The sequence below is a fragment of the Conger conger genome, chromosome 3, assembly GCF_963514075.1.
Source record: "Conger conger chromosome 3, fConCon1.1, whole genome shotgun sequence".
NCBI lineage: Eukaryota > Metazoa > Chordata > Actinopteri > Anguilliformes > Congridae > Conger > Conger conger.
In genome coordinates this window covers 31,565,673-31,588,730 of record NC_083762.1, presented here as the reverse complement: position 1 = coordinate 31,588,730, position 23,058 = coordinate 31,565,673, and the positions used below count along the sequence as shown (strand labels likewise).

General features: G+C 37.8%; 1 protein-coding gene across 2 annotated transcripts; it reads right to left on the bottom strand.

Annotated features, from left to right (window-relative positions):
- Window positions 1-567: 567 nt before the first annotated feature.
- LOC133123853 (glycine receptor subunit alpha-2-like) lies at window positions 568-13,576 on the bottom strand. 2 transcript variants are annotated; one of them, XM_061234496.1, is made up of 8 exons: window positions 13,440-13,576; window positions 9,564-9,591; window positions 8,125-8,348; window positions 7,088-7,170; window positions 6,190-6,327; window positions 5,865-6,079; window positions 4,617-4,766; window positions 568-3,421 (listed from the first exon to the last, which is right to left on the bottom strand). In XM_061234496.1, exons 2-8 carry the CDS (start codon window positions 9,564-9,566, stop codon window positions 3,137-3,139), a joined length of 1,098 nt encoding a protein of 365 aa, XP_061090480.1. In that variant the 5' UTR covers window positions 9,567-9,591; window positions 13,440-13,576; the 3' UTR covers window positions 568-3,136. The 2 variants fall into 2 exon arrangements, with proteins under 2 accessions (XP_061090480.1, XP_061090479.1); XM_061234495.1 differs by having other exon boundaries at window positions 9,564-9,631; window positions 13,440-13,562.
- Window positions 13,577-23,058: the final 9,482 nt, after the last annotated feature.

Sequence of the window (23,058 nt, the reverse complement as noted above, 5' to 3'; positions counted from 1 at the left end):
GCTGTAATCTGACTGGTCAAAGGCAGAGTGGGTAATTGATAGAGAAGTGGCCACTGCTGAAAAAGAGCCATTAGCTCATTAGCATCAGTTGGGTGGCATACAGACTCCACCATACAGTATGTCCCACCTGGAACAGGCAGTTTTTTCAAGGAAAAATGGGAAGCAAGTAATAAAGTAACAAACTAATATTAGTTTTGAATTTGGGCCAAACACCTTTTCATTTTTTTTGTTTTTCTTATTCTGGTTCTTCTGCCTCTTCTCCGTCAGTGGCAGGCAGGTTGCGACTTATTACAAGCATCAAATTCATCAATATGATGCTTGTTAGGTATTTGAAGCCATTGTTGAGTCTTTACATAAATTGTTATTTCATGTTAATTAACCATATTAAAACTAGACTTGCTTAGCTTACTGGCCTAAACCATGTAAATGACTATAGACAACATACTGTATATGAGTTGAACAATATGAATAAAAACCTACGTATGTGCCACACATGTACGCACAGGCCCACAACAGGTGTGAGGTTTGCATTTTGCACCTTGTAATTTACATATATTAGACAAAAAAGAAGATTTTCCAATTATGTATTTTTTAAGTGTTTACAATTGTGTTCTCGATTTGCTAAACGGTCCCAAATGTAGTCAGAAATAACAAAGTACAACAATGGCATGATAATGTGCTTGAAAATGTATTCCTGATATATCAAAAGAAAGCTCTCTGTAGATGATTCCAAACTCTCAAAAGATATACAAAATGACATTAGTTATGTCAGAAAAGACAAGCACAAGCTTTTCAAAATGTAGGCTTTAGACTATTGAGTAATGTGTTTACCAATGTGTGCTGTTTCAGTAATTGGCCATGTAAATAGTAGAATAATTTTACCAAGTCATTTCTAAGTGACTACTGACCTTTAACCAGAAAACATTTCAAGGTCCAATTAGACGTACATGTACATGAAACAACACAATATGGATGTATTAACATAATTATGCATAATGCTCAGTAATAAATAGAGCTGTTCACAATATCTTATTATTCACCTGTTCAAAATGCTCAAGAACTTAATTACAATACTCTCATGTACATTTTCACACTGCCCTTCCATTTGAAATGGCCTTCACACAAAACCAACAAACTGCACGGTGCATTCATTCATTAAGAAATGCTTATCAGCTTCAGCTATGTCATACAAATATATTTGCAGAATTGAAACAGAAAGTTGGGTCCATTATTTGTTACCGTACATTGTGTCTGGACTATAGACAGTGTGGTTGTGTCATCAACTCATCATAGACTGCCTGCAGTATTACAGTAGTGTGCAAAAATTTGGGCACACATTTTACAATTAATATAATATTAAGTGAACAGAAGTGAACCTCACCTCTAAATGGTACAACGTTAAACATGACACATTTCTTCAAATTTTAAAGCAAGATTACATTTATTTTGATTTATTACAGTTTCAAAATAATAAATAAAGGAAAAGGGCCCTGTGCAAAACCCTGTCAGTTAGAACTTTGTCAGTCAGTGATTTATAACTCCTCCTCGGGCAACGATAACAGCTTGTAAAGAGTCTTTCAATTCTCTCTTTTTGAAATTTTCCAAATTCTTCCTGCAGAACACCTCTAGCTCAGAAATATTCTTCGGCCTCCTTGCATGTACGGCATGTTTGAGGTTTCTCCACAGATTTTCAATAGTATTCAAGTCTGGGGACTGTGGTGGCCATTCCAAAACCTTCATCATCTTTCCTGGAGGCACTTCATGGTTGATTTTGAGGTATGCTTTGGATCATTGTCTTTCTGGAATACCCAACCTCTCTTCAACTTATCTGGACTGACCTTTGAACATTAGCCTCTAGAATTTCTTGATATTTGGTGGAAACCATTCTTTCTCCACCCGCGCAGTATTTCCTGTGCCCCCAGTGGCAGAGCATAATTAATCCACTTCCATACTTTACAGTTGGCAAGGTGTACATCTCTACAAAGGCTTTAAACTTTTTTCTCCAAACTTTTTTTTGGTGGCCAAAAAGTTTAATTTTGGTTTTGACAAAGCACATTGTTCCAAAAGGCTTCAGGCTTCTCAATGTTTTCTTTTGCATACTTCAGACACTTAATTTTGTGTTGAGGTTGTTCTGTCTGGAAATATGTCTTTGTTGTTTATGTTGTATTGTTGTCCTGTGAACAGCTAGACCTGTTTGCTACTCTTTTTTTCAGCTATTTTGCAGTGATGTGTGGGTTCTTCTGAGCATTTCTGAGCACCAGGTCAGATAGGCATTCTATCTGAAATCTGTCTTGGTCTTCCAGACCTTGCCTTGGCTTCTACTGTTCCATTTTTCTTCCATTTTCTAATGATGTTTCTGACAGTGGAAATAGGTTTGAAATGTTGAGAATTTTTGTAGCCTTCTCCCTCTTGCTGGAAATTAACCATTCATTCTGAAATCCTTGGACAACTGTTTAGAGAAACCCATGGTTGTTAACACCAGACAGAACTGCCACTGTACTTGGATACTTTAGAAGGCATGGAGTTACTTCAGAATAAAAAGTTCAGCCCTGGAATTATACTCATCTGACTCATCGAAGCCCCAACGAGTAAATCACCTGGGTCTGGGCGTTAGTATTCATCTTTTTGAAAAGTAATAAAGAATAATCCAAAAGGGTTCCTAAACTTTTGCACAGGGCCCATTTTTAAAAATAATTTAGAAACAGTAAAAACTGGAAATAACTGGAAATAAAAGCTGGAAATAACTGGAAATAGCTATCAAATTTGCAGAAAGGTCTCATGGTTAACTCTGTACCGTTTAGAGTTCAGGTTTGCTTTCAATCACATACAGATTAATTATAATAGACATTTAAACCAGATGTGCCCAAATTTTTGCACCCCCACTGTAAAAGTTACAAATGAGCATAATTAGCATAATACTTATTCACTCCTTTTTCTTTTTTTCAATAATTAATACAAGTAACATCTGTCCATTTATCTACGTAGAACACATCACATTATATTTGCGTGCCCCTCGCAAACACTCGCATTGCACATTTCATAATATTATTCACTAGGGACATGAGGAAGATTATTGTGCATTGTATATATTTTTGTCATCATATGGTTTTATCTGAAGTCCCACTGGACACGGCGGTCAGTCTTTGTGGATGTCTTCATGCCAGATGATCTTATAGGTAATCCAGTAGATAGTGTTGAAAATGAGGAAAGCCATAGGAAAGACTGCTCTGGATATGGTGTCGATCCTCTTTGCCCTGTCCACATACTTCCTCCTGGGCATGTCAATTTCTCTGAGAAGTGGTGGTGTGTCAGAGGTGGCATTGAGCGTAGTAGCCTTGCCAGTGGTCCCATCCTTGACCGGGAGACAAGGACCCACTCCGTAGGCCGCTAGATTCAAACGTCCATCCCTCATGTGTTCATCCTGGCAGTGCAAAATCGAACAAAAATGGGATACAAGCTTCAACACAGAGAGTTTTTCATAAGTATCATGAATGAAAAAAGCTTTGTGCCTAAGTTAAATGTAGATGCTGGAGTGTACATTATATTATATTACAGGCATTTGGCAGACGCTCTTATCCAGAGCAATGTACAACAAAGTGGTGCACATAGTTCAAATGAATGTGATAGCAGTACAATGGTTAGGCTACTGACCTTGCCATGGATGTACCCTCAAGCAAGGTACTTAATCTGAATTGCTTCAAATATCCTTCTGTATAAATGGACCGTACATGAATAAGTAAGGTGTGTCTAAGTGCCTCTGGATAAATTGACTGTTAAGCGCATAGATGCAAATGAGGGTGGCTTTCAAGCAACAAGGCATGTGAATCCATTATGTACTCATGTGTCCTCAAAGCGGAGCCAGCAGCTAAATTCCTCACTCCAGCAAAGTCTCAGGTGTAGCTGTGTCTGAGAGCTGGACTGCGGCACCTCTTTATAGATAACGCCCACAGACACATTTCAAACCGCTTGGATAGAGTTCACTTTAGGCCTCCTTTTACTAAGCACACATATGCATCATTTACAGGAGTAAACTGGCATTACCTGACATACTGTTAAGATGTCTGTTCTTTTTAATATTAATAATAATATTTTGACTTTTTAAGATATTTAAGATTTAAGATTATCATAAATGAAGGCATCCAGCATATCAAATATTTTGGAAATACCAAACATGTAATCTACCATGGTGACAGTAGAGTGAAATTTGTTATTTCTGCTACATAATGAAGGCATTTGGATTTGAATATAATAATGGTATATGTGCATTTCTAAAGAGACAGTTCTTCGATAAATTCCCGACTTTGCAAAATTAAGATTTACAGATAACCTGACAGGCGTTAGCTGTTGCCCATGTGTTTTCTGTTGCATTGTTCACACCTAAAAGAGCTGTGAGTGTCTAGTCTAGGTTTTAGCCTTTTTTTCACCTGTGTTGATTGCATTTGGCATCAGAAGGCATACACCATCCGACCACTATGCCTGTAGACTGAAGTGCTAGAAAATCCCAGGAGGGCAGCTGTTTCTGAGACATCAGAACCGCCTTGTACAAACCACCATACCATGGTCAAACGTGGTTTCAAGTGTCAGCAGAACAACACAGATTCCTGTAAAAATCTTACCTTGTCTTGTCGTTTTTGTCTTCGTCTCAACCGGAGGAACTCCTTCTGTTGCCTGGAGACAAAATTAACTCCAGCATATTCCAGTAGAGCAGCAAACACAAACAGAAGACACACGGCCATCCAGATGTCAATAGCCTTCACGTAGGACACCTGTCAATCGCAACACAGCCAGTCAGCTAATGCATTTGACCCACTGTTTATCTTCATAATGTGATAGAAACTATTTTTGCCAAGTGTGGAGTGTCACTGGCTAGAGCATTCATAACCACTCACATCAAATGTAACACTGATGTGGACACTCAAGTGCTGGATTGTACAGAGGTCAACATTACAAGTTTGATTTTGACACTAGTGGCAGCTGTGACATCTCTTGTACATATCAGCATCACCAGCCATAGCAGCTGAGTACCTGGTTGAGAAGTATGTTTTAAAACCTTATTGTTTTGTCGCCATTGCTAAAAGAAGTTATATACTGTACGTTATGTAATTTATCAAATTTACATTGATATTTGTGTGATGAATCTTCTGTCAGTGCTGCAATGAACAAAATGCGAAAAAGTTGAAAAGGTAAACATTTTGGGGATTTACCTATACATTTAATTGGACCGTTAGCCTCGCTGTGCAGAATAGGGTAGCTGTTATTGACAGCTGAAGGCGCTTATGATTACTAATATGCTAATTTGTTATCTCATTGAGATCTGAAATCTCTTTTTCAAGCCAACACAGTATCGATATACACTCAGTGATCACTGTACACTAGCCAGACAGGGTGGTTTGAGTATCTCAGAAACTGCTGATCTCCCGGGACTGTCACGTGCAACAGACTCTAGAGTTTGCAGAGAATCGTGTGAAAAACATCCAGTGGCCAGCAGTTCAGCAGTTCTGCTGGCAGAAACGCGTTGTTAATTAGAGAGGTCAGAGGAGAAGGGCCAGACTGGTCGAAGCTGACAGGAAGGTGACAGTAACGCAAATAACCACACATTACAACAGTGATATGCAGAAGAGCATCTCTGAACACACCTCTAAGTGGATAGGCTACTGTGCTCACTGAGTCTACATTAAAACAATAGAAAATACATATACTAACATATAAAAAAAAGATAAAATCTAAGTCCTGTCTTCATCATGCATGGCATTTACATGTTTCAGTTACGATGTTTTGTACTTATCCTACAGGAAGTAGAACGTATTGTGCCGGACAGGGTTGGTGAGATGTGGGTTTCTCAGGTGTTCCCCTGTTTAACTCACCTTCGGCAGCGAGGCCCGGGACCCGGAGCTCTGGGTGGTCATGGTGAGAACAGTGGTGATGCCCAGGGCCACGCGGGCAGGGGCAGCGTCCATGTTGATCCAGAAGGACACCCAGGACAGGATGACGATGAGCAGGCTGGGGATGTACATCTGGATCAGGTAGTATCCCATCTGCCTCTCCAGGTGGAACTTCACCTCGATGCAGGTGAACTTACCTGAGAGCAAAAGCAGGGCAAGGTACAGCTCAGCAAATGCAGGTTGCTTATGGCCAATCGCTGTTGATTGGTGTACAGAGAATATGTCCTGCTTTACTGCACCCTCTTACCAGTGTTGTAGTGTTTGGTACAGTAGCCTAAATCCATTTCGTCTCTCATGACAAACTGAGGAAGGGTCAATCCTTCGGATATCTGCACTGGACCCTTGTCGAGCCACTTGAAGATGAGATCGTTCATTGTGTAGCCGACTGGAAAAAACAGATAGATTCAAGTATTTTGTTGGCATGCTGTTAAATGTCCAGTAGTATGCACCAAAAAGAATAATATATGGCCATGGAATCATATGCCTTTTCAAAGCATTCATTCATGTATTAGGGATTCGGTACTACTCTGTACAATAATTTCTCAATAACAACTTAAGTGTGTCACAGCTCATTAAAAAAAGAGAAACAGTAAAAATATTTTACTTTTGCTGTACACTTTTGCAACACTTTTTTCAATATTATTAAGACCCAAGAACTCGGTTTTTGTTTACCTCCTGTTTCAGTTCAGCGAACTTTGTGAAACCAATGGAAATAAATTGTATAGACACATATCACATCACATTTACATCACAATATCTGACCTTTTCCAAATATTGGCAATTGAATGAAGGGTTTATTTTTTCTGCAGACCTGTTACATCAAATTAATTTAGTGATAACCAGATGGTTTCATTAATTATGCATGCTGGATGTAGTGACTGTAACTTTACATCCACTTTATGTCTACTTGAAGCTCCAAGAAATTTGTGTAATGTAGACACTACATCAAGTTTTTTCATCATTTTCTGTTTGATGCCAATGTTTCATGGATAATTAACTGAAAACCATTACTGACATTTATTTTGCCCTTTGGTAGTTTTCAACTCACTGTACAATAACACGACATGTCACTTATTTATATATGCTACACGTAATTCAGCTCATTCAAATGGGATTTAGCGGTAGTGAAATGAACTTCAACTCACAGCTCTCCAACTGCATGGTACAGGTCTGCACATCCATGGGAAAGTTCTTTAGATCCATGGGACAGGACAGAATGAGTGTCAGCCTTTAAAAAAAGAAACAAATTTAACATATTGTCATTTCAATGCACTATTTATGTCTCTATCTAATGATTACCAAGTTAAATATTAACAGTTTATCACCGTTTATATTAGTCAAAGAGAGATCAAATGTTCTGTATGTTTTTTTTTATAGTGTACTGTTTTATTTACTTCTAATTTAATATACAGTATATTCTATTTGTGTAATTTATTTTAATGATACTAATCCCAGATGCCTTTAATACTTGCAGATATGTAGGAACTCTCCTTTGTATTTCAGGGATTCTGGACACAAGTGAAATGGCATTACTTAGATACATCAGCTTTTGGTAGAAGTATGACTGTGTAGCATTGTGGTCATTAAGAGTGTGGGCTTGGGACTCAGAGAACATCGTTTAAAATCTCAAGTGAGACACTGTAAGGTACTGCAGTTTTACCTTTGACCAGTAACCTTAATCTGAATTACTCAAGAGTTTTAAATTAAATGTAACATTCAATGGTACAACATCTGTTTATGGCACAATATGGTAATATGTTTTAAATAATATTTTGGTGCAGTTCACTGTTGCACTGCGTGTGTTTGAGGGAAACTTGCTGATACATTACATTACAATCACTTGGTAGGCATTGGCAGTTATCTAGAGCGACATACAGAATATACAGGTGAAAAGTTGTATTTAATTACTCTTACAGACAGACATTGACTCTCATACATTTCTGGAGTATTAAACTAAGATTTCACATAACCCGATACTCAATACGTGATCAGGATAAAAGATGTTTTCGACACGTAGTCATGCGGCAAGCTTTTGGGAAATTATATAATGTGTAGCTGGTGTGAATGGCACACTGTCTAAGTAAGGGCATTTGCTTGATTTAAAATCACACATCTCTGCTCATATAATTTGGTGTCAGGTGTTAATTCAGGTGTAGATCAGGTGTAAAGAATGGTGGCTAACCTGATGCTGTACAGCACGTTCCCATCCTTAAAGATCCGCAGCAGCTTGTTGTCAGTGGTGACATCATGGAAGTTGGCACCCTTCTCGTTGGCAAAGAACAGGTCAGGCTTCCAAATCGAGTCTAACATGGAGGGGTCCAGATCCAGTGAGTCATCCGGGTACTCGCTGTATGCCAGACGTGGATCGTTCCACTTCTGCCGCAGAAAGATGTTTACCCTGTAGTCCTAAAGAAGCAGCAAGATTTATGAGTGAGGCAACATGGTCGCTTCAGATTTAGCCAAAATGAGGACTATTATCTGAAAGCAAACCTTTGCCACATTTCCACAGTCAGGCTGGCCAGCTATATTCTACAGATACTATATCTGGCCAGCTCGCTAAAAGGCCAAATTAAAATTAAATGGAATGATGCTTTTGCCTTTTTCTTGTAGAATGACCAAGTCATAGCTTGGCCATAGAATGGAGCCACCTTAGCAGTGTTTACCTCCACTGTGTTCATGACAGGTCACAGGATGCACATGCTCACATACTGTAGAACCACACACGTTTTTAATGTAAAGGTTTTTTGGTCTTAACATGAAAGCTGTGCGATACTCAGAGACTGGAACGAAAAGAGGATGCAATGTTTAAAATAACTTGGGTATGTGTTCTCATTTCATATCCATCAACAGCATTATCACTTTCCAATTAGCATACTTCAGTGTGAAAATTAACATCAAATTTTGTAGAACATTGACACATGTCTGTCCTGGCAAATTTTTATGACACGATTAATTATGGTGGAATTCAATAAAGCGACTAGACTTGTTATGTGCCAGCTTCCTGAGCTGCAAGCTTCTCACAAATGTTGCATCAATCAACGCATTTTGTTCTGAAAGGTGTCAAAGCAGTAAAGGTGAGCTTTCTGGGTGTGTAATTTTGTAATTACACAACCAGTCGTAATTTAGTAATTTCGCCCGACAAAATATCTGACTGAAGTGCAGGTCTTGACCCCATATCCCCTTTTTGCCCATTTCAAGGGCAAGGGAGAAAATATTTGATTGATGTGTTATCCTGGAACATGGATTGCAGCGGAACGGTTGGAGAGAAAGGTTGGAGTGATATTCCCAGCTCAGCACTGATATTTCTTGCAGTGAATAAAAGCCATTTATGAACATCAATGCAAATAATCTAGTTTTCTAAGGACTGCTGCGGAGTCGATTGTGAAAATAAAATGGCGACTCTGGAAAATTAGGTGGTATAAACATGCAAATTAGGCACCGTGATTAAATAAGTACAGCTGTAATGGGACTCAATGGGACATTCCTGGATAAAAATAATTATTATTTTAATCAAGAAAACAGCCCGATTTCCATGAGTATATTGACAGACAGTCCTGAAGGCCAAATGACAAATAACTTTTTTCACCACAGACTGTAAAACTGAGACAGGTCGACACTTACCATGGTTGTCTCTGTGACCGAGCCAAAGCTGTTGATAAAAATATTGCAAGTAACGTTTACTGGAGGACCTGTGGAATGCAATGAAAATGTGGTGATGCATGTTGAAAAGTAAAGCAAGATCAAATCACTTCTTGCAAAAAAAAAAGCAGCACATGCATCTGGGAAATAAGTCATGTCTCGTAATATGTAATAATTTGTAAAAGCTGTTCAATTTTATCCTGCTGCTGGAGATAATAATACAGTATATGAGAAATATCAATATATCTCATTCAGCTGCTGCTGATTGTAGTGTTATATTAGCATTCTATGAAACAATGCAGAAGATTAATTATGATTAGCCATGATTATAATGAATCTCATTATGCATGCAACATGTTTTTCATTTGAGTCACAACAACAAGCAAATCAACAAATAAAGTTTAACCATTTGGTTCCTTTTGCATCTATTCAAATCACAACAGTGAAGCCTTTCTTTTTCAATAATTGGATCTAACATGCTTCTGGTTTCTTCCAATGGCTGTATTGCACATAATTGACATAATTAACTAAATGTGATGGAATAAATATGTTAAATGAAGCAAATTAATTTAATCATTTTTATCTTTGTAATGGAGACATGGTAAATATCAACTGAGTAAAATATAATGACTGCTAAGAAAAGAGAAGTGAAGACACAAGTACAGTGGTACAGTGCAGTCCGTAAGTATTTGGACAGTTGTATAATTTGTTATTTTGGCTCTGTACACCAGCATATTAGATTTTAAATGTAAAAAATATTTTAACATGCAGGCTGTCGCCTTTAGTTTGTCAGTCGATCTGTGTAGAAATGTCCTTTTTATCCATAGTCCCCCTATTTTAGGGGAACAAAAGTAATTGGACAGGTTTATTCAATCCTTAGTGCAGGTATAAGACAGCTTTAAGTATCTAGTGTTGATTCTTGGCATTTGATTGCCTTTGGAGTATGTTATTGGGATTTGTCAACATGAGGACCAGAGTTCTGCCAATGACTGTCAAGGAACCCATTATGAGGCTGAGAGAAAAAAATCAGCTAGCGATATAGGCTAAACAATTGGCTAACCAAAATGAACTGTTTGGAACATCATTAATAACCTAATCAAAAATAATGTAAATTGTTCCATTGTCCAAATATTTATGGACTGCACTCTACATACTAGTCTTGTTCTCACAAAAACACAACATATTACTCTACCACTGGGGCATTATATTCTGGAGCTGATGCACAATATTCAGTTTGTAATTAAACAGTTTCTTCATGTACATTCAGGTTTGAGCAGACATCTTTATGCCTGCTGTTTTGCATTGCTTAGTGTTTACCTCTGAGAACAAGGGGATAATTTAATGGCCGTTTTAGAAAACAGGAGGGAATTCCCTTGCCACATGGAATAAAAACAGTGCCCCACTCAACTGTTTTCAATTTTAAAACACAACCATAAATACATAATAACCCAGCAGATTTGAACAGATGCAGACCCACACATGCACAGCACACACAATAAATGGCGAGTACTGTTTACTAAATTTTAAATTACATGGAAGACTAAAGCATTTTAATATTGAATATAATGGCTGCCTTCTATTTGTGAGTTTTTCATCAATGTTTAATGCGACTGAAACTCTATTTGTCACAGGTCTTAATGTGGCTGCATTTGATATTAGTAGGAGAAAACCAACTCCATACAGAAAGATGTTCTGCCAGCTAAAAGTGATTCCCTTGAGCTGCCCTGCTAGCATCTGTTGTTCAAAAGGATCAGCTGGAGGTTTGAGGACATGAGCTTATAGACTGGTTTAGACGTCATCCCAATGACTCCACAGTTGATAAAATACTGTATGTAGAGCCAGCTAAAGCACAATGGCTGGTGCTTTAACTGTCTTTAACCTGCTTTAACGAGAAACCGCAATGCTGTATGTGACCTACACGGTAACATATCCGGTGTTAATAGTTTATGTGAGTCCATCAGGGATCGAGTGTGCATGCTATCAGAGATAGATAACACTGAGCATTTTATTATGGATGAATATTATCAGCACCTCTTAGCCTACCCATAAAATAGATATCTCTCCCTATGTGATCTGTGCACAAGCGAATCAGTTAGTCAGTGATACATGAGAACCCAGGCAGAAGCTACTGTACTACTGCCACTAATGTGATGCTGGTTTTTACTTTGCCACTGTCGACATGTATGTGATGTGTGTTGTGCAGTAAATGCAGGTATGCAAGCTAGGCTGTAAAATATTCAGTATTAATTCAAGTTTGCATGAGTCCAACTGGGAATAATACTGTGTTGCTTTAAAAAGTGCTTTATCAGAATTTTCTTTAATTCAGGTTTTGCTGTGTGTTTTCATTTTTAAGGTTTGTCAGTGAGTAATAGTAGATATAATAGCAGCTGAGCCAAGATCTTTATACAATTTCACTTTCAAATAAGTAAAAAGATCTTGGTGAAATTGTGTGCAGCATTGTATGTGGTGCACTGATAATTGGCTTAATAGTCTGTTCTTAATTTTCAATTTATTAGCAGACCTTTTAATAGCATTGACGTGGAGTAATATTGTCTGCTCATGACGATAATGAATAATATACTGCATTGCTTTTGCACCTGAATGAAAAGTATCTTTTTGTATTTTTCTGGTATTCTCTGATTTACTTGTTGGGATATTTTTGGAAGTTGAATCCCTTTAGCTTCTTAATTCAGTGGACCCAGTATACAATAGGGTCTTTGACTGGCACACTTCTTTAGTAAGCTTTGTGGTGAAACAGGCACTATTTCACTTTGCTCTGACCACACAACAGTGATGTCACACTCACAGTCAAGGGAGAGGGGAGATAACCTCACCCTTAATGCATACCACCAGTTGAGAAAAGCAAGGACACAGTGAAAGACTTTACAAAGTGCAATCCAGACCTTGGCTGAACTTCTGGAAAGTGTCAGTTAGTGTCCCAATGTGTGAAGTGCATGTATTGAGGATTCAAATGAATTATACATCTATCCTGCACAGTGCTGACTCCTAGCTAGCTAGCCTGGCTTCTCATTTTGTAATTACAATCTTCCCAGTATTATTATTAGTAATTATTATAATTGTTATTGTTATTATTCATTATTATGCCCTCCCCTTCAGGAAAAAGAGCAGCTCTCAAAACATTGCTTTATGGTGATATTTAAATGATTTAATCGACAACTATGGCAACCAAAAATTCGATATCCAGTTTCCCGGTTTCTCCACTTTACAGAAAAACCATGTTTTTCTAATGAGATTGGCAAAGCAGTAACCTTCACATTGCATTTCAAAGCTTTTGAGCCCTTTCCATTTATGATCCTGAAGAGAACAGGAATCATGATCTTAATTTATTTTTTAGTATGGAATCTCTGGAAAACACTGATTAGGAGATTAACGTTCAGTCCCTCAAAGGATTTGGATTTGTTTATACTGTGAGCGAAAATTAAATGAGGGCTTGTGAAGAAAAGAAGAATTATGGTCAATTGAAGTGTTATCACATATTTCCACCCCTTTTAATAGCAAATTTATGCTAGATCTGTTTTAAACTGAAGTCGAATCCTCCTGACATCTACGAGAGAAGAGCTCCAAATCCGTGAATGTATAAAACTATTTTAGAGTGAAGGTAAATGTGGACATGAAAAGTGGTCCAAATGGTTAAAGATAGTAAATTCCACCTGTTGAGATATTTTGTAGTGCCACAATTATTTCAGGGGTTAAGCATTTCATTGTGAAATAAATATGAGTGAAAGGACATCCTGAGTGGGGCATTACTATTAACCTTTACTGTGCAGTTGACAAATGTGGATCTAATCCATACAATGCAATCAAAAAATTGGTAACATTCAAATTACAAAGTTGTACCTTTGAAATTTGGCCTTATCCGTGCATCATAGCCTGATGTCTTGCCCATTAGTTTGTCCAAGAAGTCAGAAGGAGACATTGTCTGTGCTGAGCCTCTTCCTGGAGTTCTGAAGTCATGCTCCTTAGCACATACAAATCTATAAGAAACAGAAGAGGTACACTCAGTAAGCACTTTATTTGCTATTTATTAGACTTATTTTTTTCTGCTGCTGTAGCCTATCCACTCAGAGGTTTGACACATTCTGTTCAGAGATGCTCTTCTGCATACCACTGTTGTAATGTGTGGTTATTTGCGTTACTGTCACCTTCCTGTCAGCTTTGGCCAGTCTGGCCCTTCTCCTCTGACCTCTCTTAATAATAACGTGTTTTTGCCCGCAGTACTGTTGCTCACTGGATGTTTTTTATTTTTCGCACTATACTCTGCAAAATGTAGAGACTGTTGTGTGTGAAAATACCAGGAGATTAGCAGTTGCTCAGATACTCAAACCACCCTGTCTGGCACCAATAATCATTCCACGGTCAAAGTCACTTAGATCACATTTCCTCCCCATTCTGACATTTGGTCTGAAAAACATCTGAACCTCTTGACCATGTTTGCATGCTTTTATGCATTTAGTTGCTGCCACATGATTGGCTGATTAAATATTTGCATTAACAAGCTGGAATACAAGTCTACCTAATAGTGTAGATCACAGTACTGGTCAACCAGAATAATTTTTGCTGCAAAAGTCATATTCAGTTATATCATTATTCTTTATTTTTAATGAAGGTAGTAGGCCAGTGGACCTCACTCCTGGTCCTGGAGAGCCGGAGGGTGTACTGGCTTTTGTTGTTACTCAGCACTTCATTTATCAATTAAAGCAGTTGTTTTCACAGTTAACTCACCTCAACTGGTTTATTGGATCTGAACCTGCAGCTCTCCAGGATCAGGAGTGAGGACCATGGTGGTTGACTGACAAAATTGTGGTGATTCCATAGTATGGGTGACTTTCCTGCTTTAAAAAATGTCAGTTTTCCTACAGTAGGTACTGCTGAATAAACTGTCTGCTCTTATGAAATATTAATTTCAGTCAATTAATAAAAAACTGCATTACTCATGAATGACATTGCTTTATTCATTAGTATATTTAAATTATGCAGATGCTCACTTCAAAATAATTCAATAGATGAAGGAAAATATGAGTAATTTCAGACAGCACACAATTCAGTTAATCTCAATTGCTCTATTACATAGATTGGATACTCAAATCCTAATTCACTGAAAAATGAGTAATTCAGACTGTCTTTACATCTGACTCCCAGGTAAAAGGAGGGTAGAAGACTAGCAGTGATATGAGTAACAGCCCGGTCTATATAAAACTCAAATAGTACAAGTGGTACTTTTGGTACTGTTTCCTTCTATTTCAACTAATACTATTGCCGCAACTTTCAACTAAAAGTACCATCATCATCATCATCATCATCATCATCATCATCATTGCCATCATACTTACATTGATTCTGATTCTGTTGATATTATGTAATGGGATGTCCCAGGTAAAGATCAAAGAGCCCCAGTCATTGCATTCCAAAATATGCATGCATGTGCTGTTGTTATTATCATTGGTGTTGTGCAACGTTTATGCATTGTTCTTATTTCACAAACAAAATGCACTTATAGACTATTACTTTTTCAGGAAACCGCAAACTGGAATCGCTTTAAATATTTATTCCAAGGAAGAACAGTACCAACAATCCATGGAATTACCCGACATAATTTCCAGGTACACAACTTGGCATGTATTTCTGCAAATGTAGTAAAAACAATTAACACACAGACAGAGGGAGAGAGAGAGTAAGAGATATTTACCAATTACTTTGCAATTACTGATCACCATACGCAATTACACCTATTGTGTCAAAGGGCACAAAGCGCACATTATCTCAGGGTGGAACAACAAATGTATGTTCAGCCAAGGCGGGCAAAATGATTTATTTTCAGCGTGATGGAATACAGTTAAAAAACGAACATCATAGCAGGTGTTCCACATACCTGACATTGGTCTCTATGAAACACGCACATATGATCGTAAGGAATTTCTCAAAGGGGCAAATCATTCCTCTTCATCTGTGTGGTCAGTTTTCGTCTGTTCTGTTTTCTTCCATGGACGGATGTTGGTCAAATGTAATATCCACGAGACAATATCGTTGTGCGTCTAACTAAAGCGCAATTAAACGTTTTTGTGGAAAGCAAATAATACGCGGGAGGCATTCCAGTCCTTGGGATCATAGTCCTAATTCAGTTTGGTGGATAGTGATACCCACGCACACTATAATCAAGAGTGAAGAAACGTCCGCAAATATTACTTGTAAGACACCAAGCCATTACTTCCATAAAGACCGATTAGTTTATGGCTGCACTTGGAAAAACATTAAATTATCAAAACGTAGAACATGAATAAATTCCATTCCCTTTTGTCATCTCAAGGAACATAGTTCATAACGAATAGTCTATTAAAGATGTGGAGTGAAACCACTGACTACCCACGGAAAGAAACAGCAGTCTATCGTATCCTGTCAAAAGGAGGAACGTGCGCTCGTGGAATCGGATAGATTCCTTTGAGCTCTTTAGATTCAAGTTCCACCGTGCGCAAGCGCGCAGACAGCTAATGCATTTGAGAAGTCTCGAAATGTTATAAATACGAAATGTTATGAAAACTGTTATGACAAATGTTCAACAAGTGAGGGTTCCACCTGCATGACCTGCAACCGTATCTAGAAATTGCATTGTGCTATCTGTCTGAATAGACTAGATATTTAATTCACTTATAGCAACAGTGGCAAGTACTTCTGATTTTAAAAAATAGAAACTTTACCTCTTTATGAAAGGTTCTATGTAGCTACTCTGTCAAGTAGTAGCAGAATTTCACATCTGTCTGATGACTTAAAAATTCTTCCCTGATAATGATACTTCTACTAATGTGATCACTTTTGTCTGATTTCATTCTCATCTATTTTTGTTTAGCAGTCTCAATGTTATAGGTAAAATGGTTTAACTAATGGTCATGGCTGCTTCAAACTCACATGCCAAAATAACTGTCTATGTAATGGCTTCCCAGATTGGGGGTGGTTGTGATAATTGTTTTTAGCATTTATTTCTCAGCATGCCTAGGTAATGGAAGAGAAAAACAGATAGGGCTATGCCAGTGGACATACTAAAGTACACTCTTGTATGTACATGGGTAGTCAGCTGATATATTCACTCACTTGTGCGCGCGCACACACACACACACACACACACACACACACACACACACACACACACACACACACACACACACACACACACACACATACAGTATATTGTATTGGAAAGAGAATACAAGAGAATACAACTTGAAAATATATAAATGTTTTTGTTTAAATGTAACAGTGTGGATCTGATTTAAGCAAATTTTCTGTACCCGTTACATCTATCTCCAACTAGTGTTACAACTTACCCCAGCAGTAGGGTAGGTTGTAACAGTGGAACTCCTTGTATTTGACATTAGATGATATCTAAATGACAAGTGTTTGTAACAGGCAAATATCTGCCACAAATATCAGTTTGTAGCTTATATCAACGTTTGAAAGCTCTAGCATAAACACTCATTGACTTATACCTGCTGGAGCAAAAGGTGTTAGAATTGTGCCCGGTCTCCCATATAAGTTTTCCTGAAGCGCCATATGGTTGATGGAAATATGGCCCCACTTTAATCAGCTACATCATGGATATAAATGGATTTACTGGTGTGTTTTATATTAATGTATTTTTTCCACAAACTGTATGACTAAACCATATCATATCAATTATCAATATCAATATTTTATTATTATCAAGCCTGCTGCTTTGTTGCTGGTTCAAATCTTCCAGCACATTTGGAACAGCAGCAAGGATTGATGGATAGGGTTATCGTAAAAATAAAATATTGTTTCAACAAATGCCGTGTTGTATAAATGAACGTGAAAATAGCCAAACAAACAGTTCAAACAGTAGGCCAAGGCACAATTCTAGCCAGAACTGAATTCAAAGAAAAACATGTAACTGTGTGCATCCAAGCAAATATGGCGAGATACAACGTTCTTGTGCACAGAAAGTGCACGTTCAACAAGGTGTGGAGAATTCAATTACACACAGGCTATATGCAGGATTGCTCAACCGAAAGCCACACATCATCAAGGGGGATTCTGAACATAGCTAATGGTGGCAAGATTGAGACCTTTTCTCGTATCAAATCAAAATTTCAATCGGTTATCAGCACTATAAAATAAATTAATATTAAATAATAATAATAATGTAGTTCAATAATATGTTTATTCTGGTTGTCCATTTTAGCGTGAAAGAGTGAGTCAATCTGGCTACAACCAACGGGACTACAGCATATGAATATGCCTCTGTTTTAATGCGATTTAATGAACTGACATGTTTCAGTCGTATCTCAAACTTATAGGCTACAACAAATTACTTTTCGCCATTTCGTATAGTGGTATGCGCAAAATGCCAATCGCAAGTTGCCTCTGGGAATGCATTTGGAACCCTCGGTTGCCCGGGAAACAGGCGTACTAACCACATGATTGAGAATGAATACTCACAGCCCAGGGTCATGTTAGTGGGACGGCACGGCCCACACAACTGCCTGTGAATCCGGAAGGTTCCATTCTACAGTCGCCTTTCACACATCCCCCCAGCCACTTTCAGTCATTAAATGAGTGTTTCAGTTCATTTTGATTGTCATGTAACATATATTTATAATGGCTGTGGTATTTGGAGGGATTGTTTTAAAAATTAACCATGAACAGAGATGCAACTGCCTTTCAGTTTTCTCGAAGTGAAGGTATTTAAGTAATGGGCTGCATTTTGAAATGAAACATTTAGGGTAAAGAAGGTATGATTCAACCTGGGGGTTTAACATCCCACCAAGGAAAGCATTTACAAAGCGCACATGATTACTAGGTCCTTTCCTGTGCACCCAGGGATCCCCAAGCATCTGCTACAACGACTCACTCACAAGCATTTTCTCTTATCCCACGAGACTCATTGGTGACAGATTAACAAGCACAGTTCTCAAAGGTTTTGGAGAAAAAACATTTGTACTTCATGTCAAGGGTCTGAGTGCCTCTCTGCTATTCAGCTGTCTGAAATCTCAGAGCCAGCTGAGCATTGAAACCACTGAGCTATCCAGGTGTTGAAATGCAACAGAGCCATATTGGCCCATTTCTGGGTGTGGATGTTTGTTATTTCATGTATAATATCGCAGGAATGAAGGGCATCAAATGAAAACGTTATCTTGTTCATTTACAGTGTCTGCCGTCTGCAGAATAAGGGCTGGGAATTTTGTGGCATGTTCCTGAATGCTTTCCAGCTCTTTCTCTGAAGTGGGCAACCTTGATTACATCTGATCCCACAAGTACAGCAGCGTGAATGAGTGCCTGTTTTTGGACAGACCTTGCTTCAATGGTTCATTCTTGCAGGCAGAGAAATCCTCTCTACTACACAGAAGGATAAAATGCAGACTTGGATGAATTCTGCGGGTCACAAATTTTGTCGATAAGAAGCCAAAGATACAGTACATACAGTATCATCAGTATAGTTAAGACAAAATGTTTTGAAAAGACCACAGGAACAATGCAGCCCATTTTTATTTCATGGTGATCTGTACTCATAATTCAATGCAACTTAGAGAAATATATATGGATAACAATTTGCATGACAATAATGAAGGACTGTAAAACAAAATTGGATCATTAATAATGATCTGTTGCATTTAAATTCAACAACCAGTGTGAATTTTTTTACAGCATGAAATTTTCCTTTTGGGCGACATTCCTGTTCGAAGCGGCTAGAAACCTGGCAAAAGGCAGCATGTAATCTGTGATCTTGTGCAGTAGGCGAGAAATCGTGCTATTCAAATGGTTCCCAGGAACTGAAAACTGAAATACTGATGCTGCAGCTATTAAAGATAGTCAAAATCTGTATTTTCACAAATGTAGTGATTTAATTGTATACATTACATTACATTAATGGCATTTGGCAGACGCTCTTTTTGGTGACGTACAACAAAGTGCATACCCATAACCAGGGATAAGTGCACTGAAAGACCCTAGAGGGAAGTACAATTTCAACTGCTACCTGTACAACAAAGATAAAGACCAGGGCCTATTTGAAATTATTATTATTATTATTTTTTATTTTTTTTAAACAAACAAATAAACAAATAAACAACAGAGGAAAAGTGACCAAACTTAACTAGCCAAACACTGCTTACCTAGCCAACTAAAAATACCAATACACAAAAAAGTAAATCACAGAAAGACAACAATTAAGGTTCACAGGGAGGTAGGGAGGGACAGGGAGAGGTGCTGCTTGAAGAGATGCGTCTTCAGTTTGCGCTTGAAGGTGGGGAGAGATTCTACTATTTATTTGTTACCTTTGTTGCTGAAGACCCTCATACAGAAAACTTACATATTCCATTCCATTCCATTACATTCCATTAGATTAATGGCATTTTGGCAGACGCTCTTATCCAGAGCGACGTACAGTTGATTAGACTAAGCAGGGGACAATCCTCTCCTGGAGCAATGCAGGGTTACGGGCCTTGCTCAAGGGCCCAACGGCTGTGCGGATCTTATTGTGGTTTAGGATTAGAACCACCGACCTTGCGTGTCCCAGTCATTTACCTTAGCCACTACACTACAGGCCGCCCTGCATATTCCATATTTTGGTTGCTTTGTACTTTTTAGCTGTTGCTGAGAAAAGCTATCATAGCCTTTTTGGCTTCTCATTTGAAATCAATGAAATAATTCCCATTCCATTTCTCCAATATGACACATCTTTTCAGATTTGTTTTCAGATATGTGACCTCAAAATGCCTGTAATATGTAGGTTATTGTGGGGTCATGATCTGGAGCAGTGCTCAAGTGCTTAAACTGATGGATTCAACTTTGCTTATTAATGTCACTGCAAATTATCATAATGTTTCAGGGAATGTTTCAGTCGCAAACACAGTATGATTGCATGCTGATTTGTTTCTGCTGTTATCCCCAAGAGAGATGGAATATTTATCCATTATGCCAGTAAAATATTGCAGTTGTCTTAACAAAAATTAGAAAATGCTTGTGAATACATCACAATACAACCCTGCAAATTATGTATTATTCCTTTTCTGCAGACTAATCAGAAACTGGCTCTGTGCTGTGCTAAAATGACATTCTGTAAATACGTACAGAGCATTTGACTGCCATTTTGTTAATTTTGCGCAAATAAAATTATATATGAATGTCAAATGTTTTTATTTTTATTAGTTTTACATGAGGTTAATGTATTATCTTTGTAGGTGGAAATGTTTATAACTTCACAGTTCTTTTCATGATTGGTTATTGATTAAGTGTTCATAACAAGCTTTACCATAAGCATTGCCCCATAGCTTGATAGGATAAAATCTAGACTCATTTTGTTTGAAAATCAATGAAGCACTTTAACTAGAAGTTACAGCATTTAGCCAAAGACAGCCTTACTTCCCATTCACCTCGAGTATTTAGGCAAACATATCTCCTTGGTATCAGCAGTTACATGTCAGTTGTTCCACTGAGTCTGTGGCATTTGAGAAATCATTTCCTTCACGAAACATTCACCGCTTGTGGGCTAGTAGCTCATTCTTTTGGTCTGCCTGATCATGCAGTGTTTTAGCTGAGGATTTAGGCTATTGAACATCACACAGATCATATCTACTGTATCAGGGCTATGGAGGGAGATACTGATCCCATTCAGCTTGGATAAACCTCACAGTTCTTTACCTCTCACAAGTCTTATGTCAGTTCATGTTAATGGTTGATCGTGTAAACCATACAAAACACAAGTATGAAATACTGTATTTTGTATTCAGCCTCACAGAGTCTATCATTATTTTTGCCATTATCCAGTCAGATATCATGCCTTTAACAGGTTTCCAACCAATAATCATCATAGTAGTAGGCCTGTTTGTGTGTGGTGTCTTTAGATTTTAATGTTAAATGTGAATCATACAGTTTCCTAATTGTTTCAAGTCCGTCTGTCACTGTACATGTTTACGTGGAATCCATGTAACACCTACAGACATTAATCTATTTTTTCCTTTGTCATCAATGAACCATTTTTAGGACATGGCTAGCCTGTAAATCATTTCCATGGCAACATCAAAAGGAAAAACATTGACAAGCGGACTGGTGCTCAATGTGTCTCATCGAATATGAAGTTGTGGGTTCCGGTGCATGTGCACAATTTAATAATGTGAAGATAAAAGTGTAATGAGATTAATTAAAAAATATGGTAATTTATACCAGGTGCATTATAGGACTTGGAAGTCTGATCAAAGCTATTTGCCCATATGTGGGTTTCTAAACTAAAGCATAATTTATCTAAGGAAAAAATAATTTGAGTTTCACAAAACCATCTCCGTCACAGTCTGTGATAAAAGCTGGCATTTAATGCTTGCATGTTTTTTATCTGGACACATTTCTCTCTTAAGTTGCACTGGGTCCACTGAATTCTGTTTCAAACCTGTTTCTGTTTTTTTTTCTGATGTTCCGACAATGGTTTGACTACTAACCAATTTAAATCAAAAGCACTTTGCACACTGTCACTTGTTTTAGCAGATTGAATTAAAGTTCAATCTTCAAATCAGATATTAAGATATTTTAATTGCAGGTCATGAATCTTTACATCAGGTGGTACTATGCCTGAATCCTGAAGTTGTTCACTGGATCCAAGAAAAAGGCGTGTTACTTTGAGATGGATTCCTACAGTCTGTGTTTTTTTCAGCTGTAGATAAGTAAGTAGGTAAGATAATAAGCTTAAATCTATAAACTTTTTGCACACTTTATTTTGTTGTAGATTTTAATAGATTTTAAATTGATAAAATAGCCATTTTTCCCCATTGATGCTCAATAACCCATAATGACAAAGTGAAAAAATGTTTTTAGAAATTATAGCAAATTGATGAAAACTTAAAATTAAATCTCTCATTTTATAAATATTCAGACCCTTAATTCATTACTTTGTAAAAGCCCCTTTGGCAGCAGTTACAGCTTCAAGTCTTCTTGGGTAACTGTCTCTACATCTAGACAGGCTCCATTAATTTGGCTGCATGCCCTGAAATTTTGAGTGTCGTTTTTTATTGGTTCTCTTGTTTGAATTGGCACCACCTCTCGCCTGCCAATCAAATCAATGAGTCTGCCATGCCTGTGACCAGCTGACCACGCCAAGGCGGGTGGCCATGTCGACGGACAAGAACGCCTTTCAATGCTGGAAATTCAATATTCAATATTTTCCTTTTGAAATCCGAAAAGGGCTCTAACATTACTGTACAGTGTAATGTTTACGAGCCGTGAAAATGGTGTCAACATCGAAATGCCTGATGTCAAACCTGAGGAAACATCAACAGGGAAGTTAATGTAACCACAATCAGTGACTTAAAATAAAGTCCCACCCCACCATATTATTTATGTGTGTTCAAGATGAAATGTAGCTCCATATACACTCAGTGAGCACTTTATTAGGTATTTATAAGACTTATTTTTTAGACTTCTACTGCTGTAGCCTATCCACTTAGAATTTTGATGCATT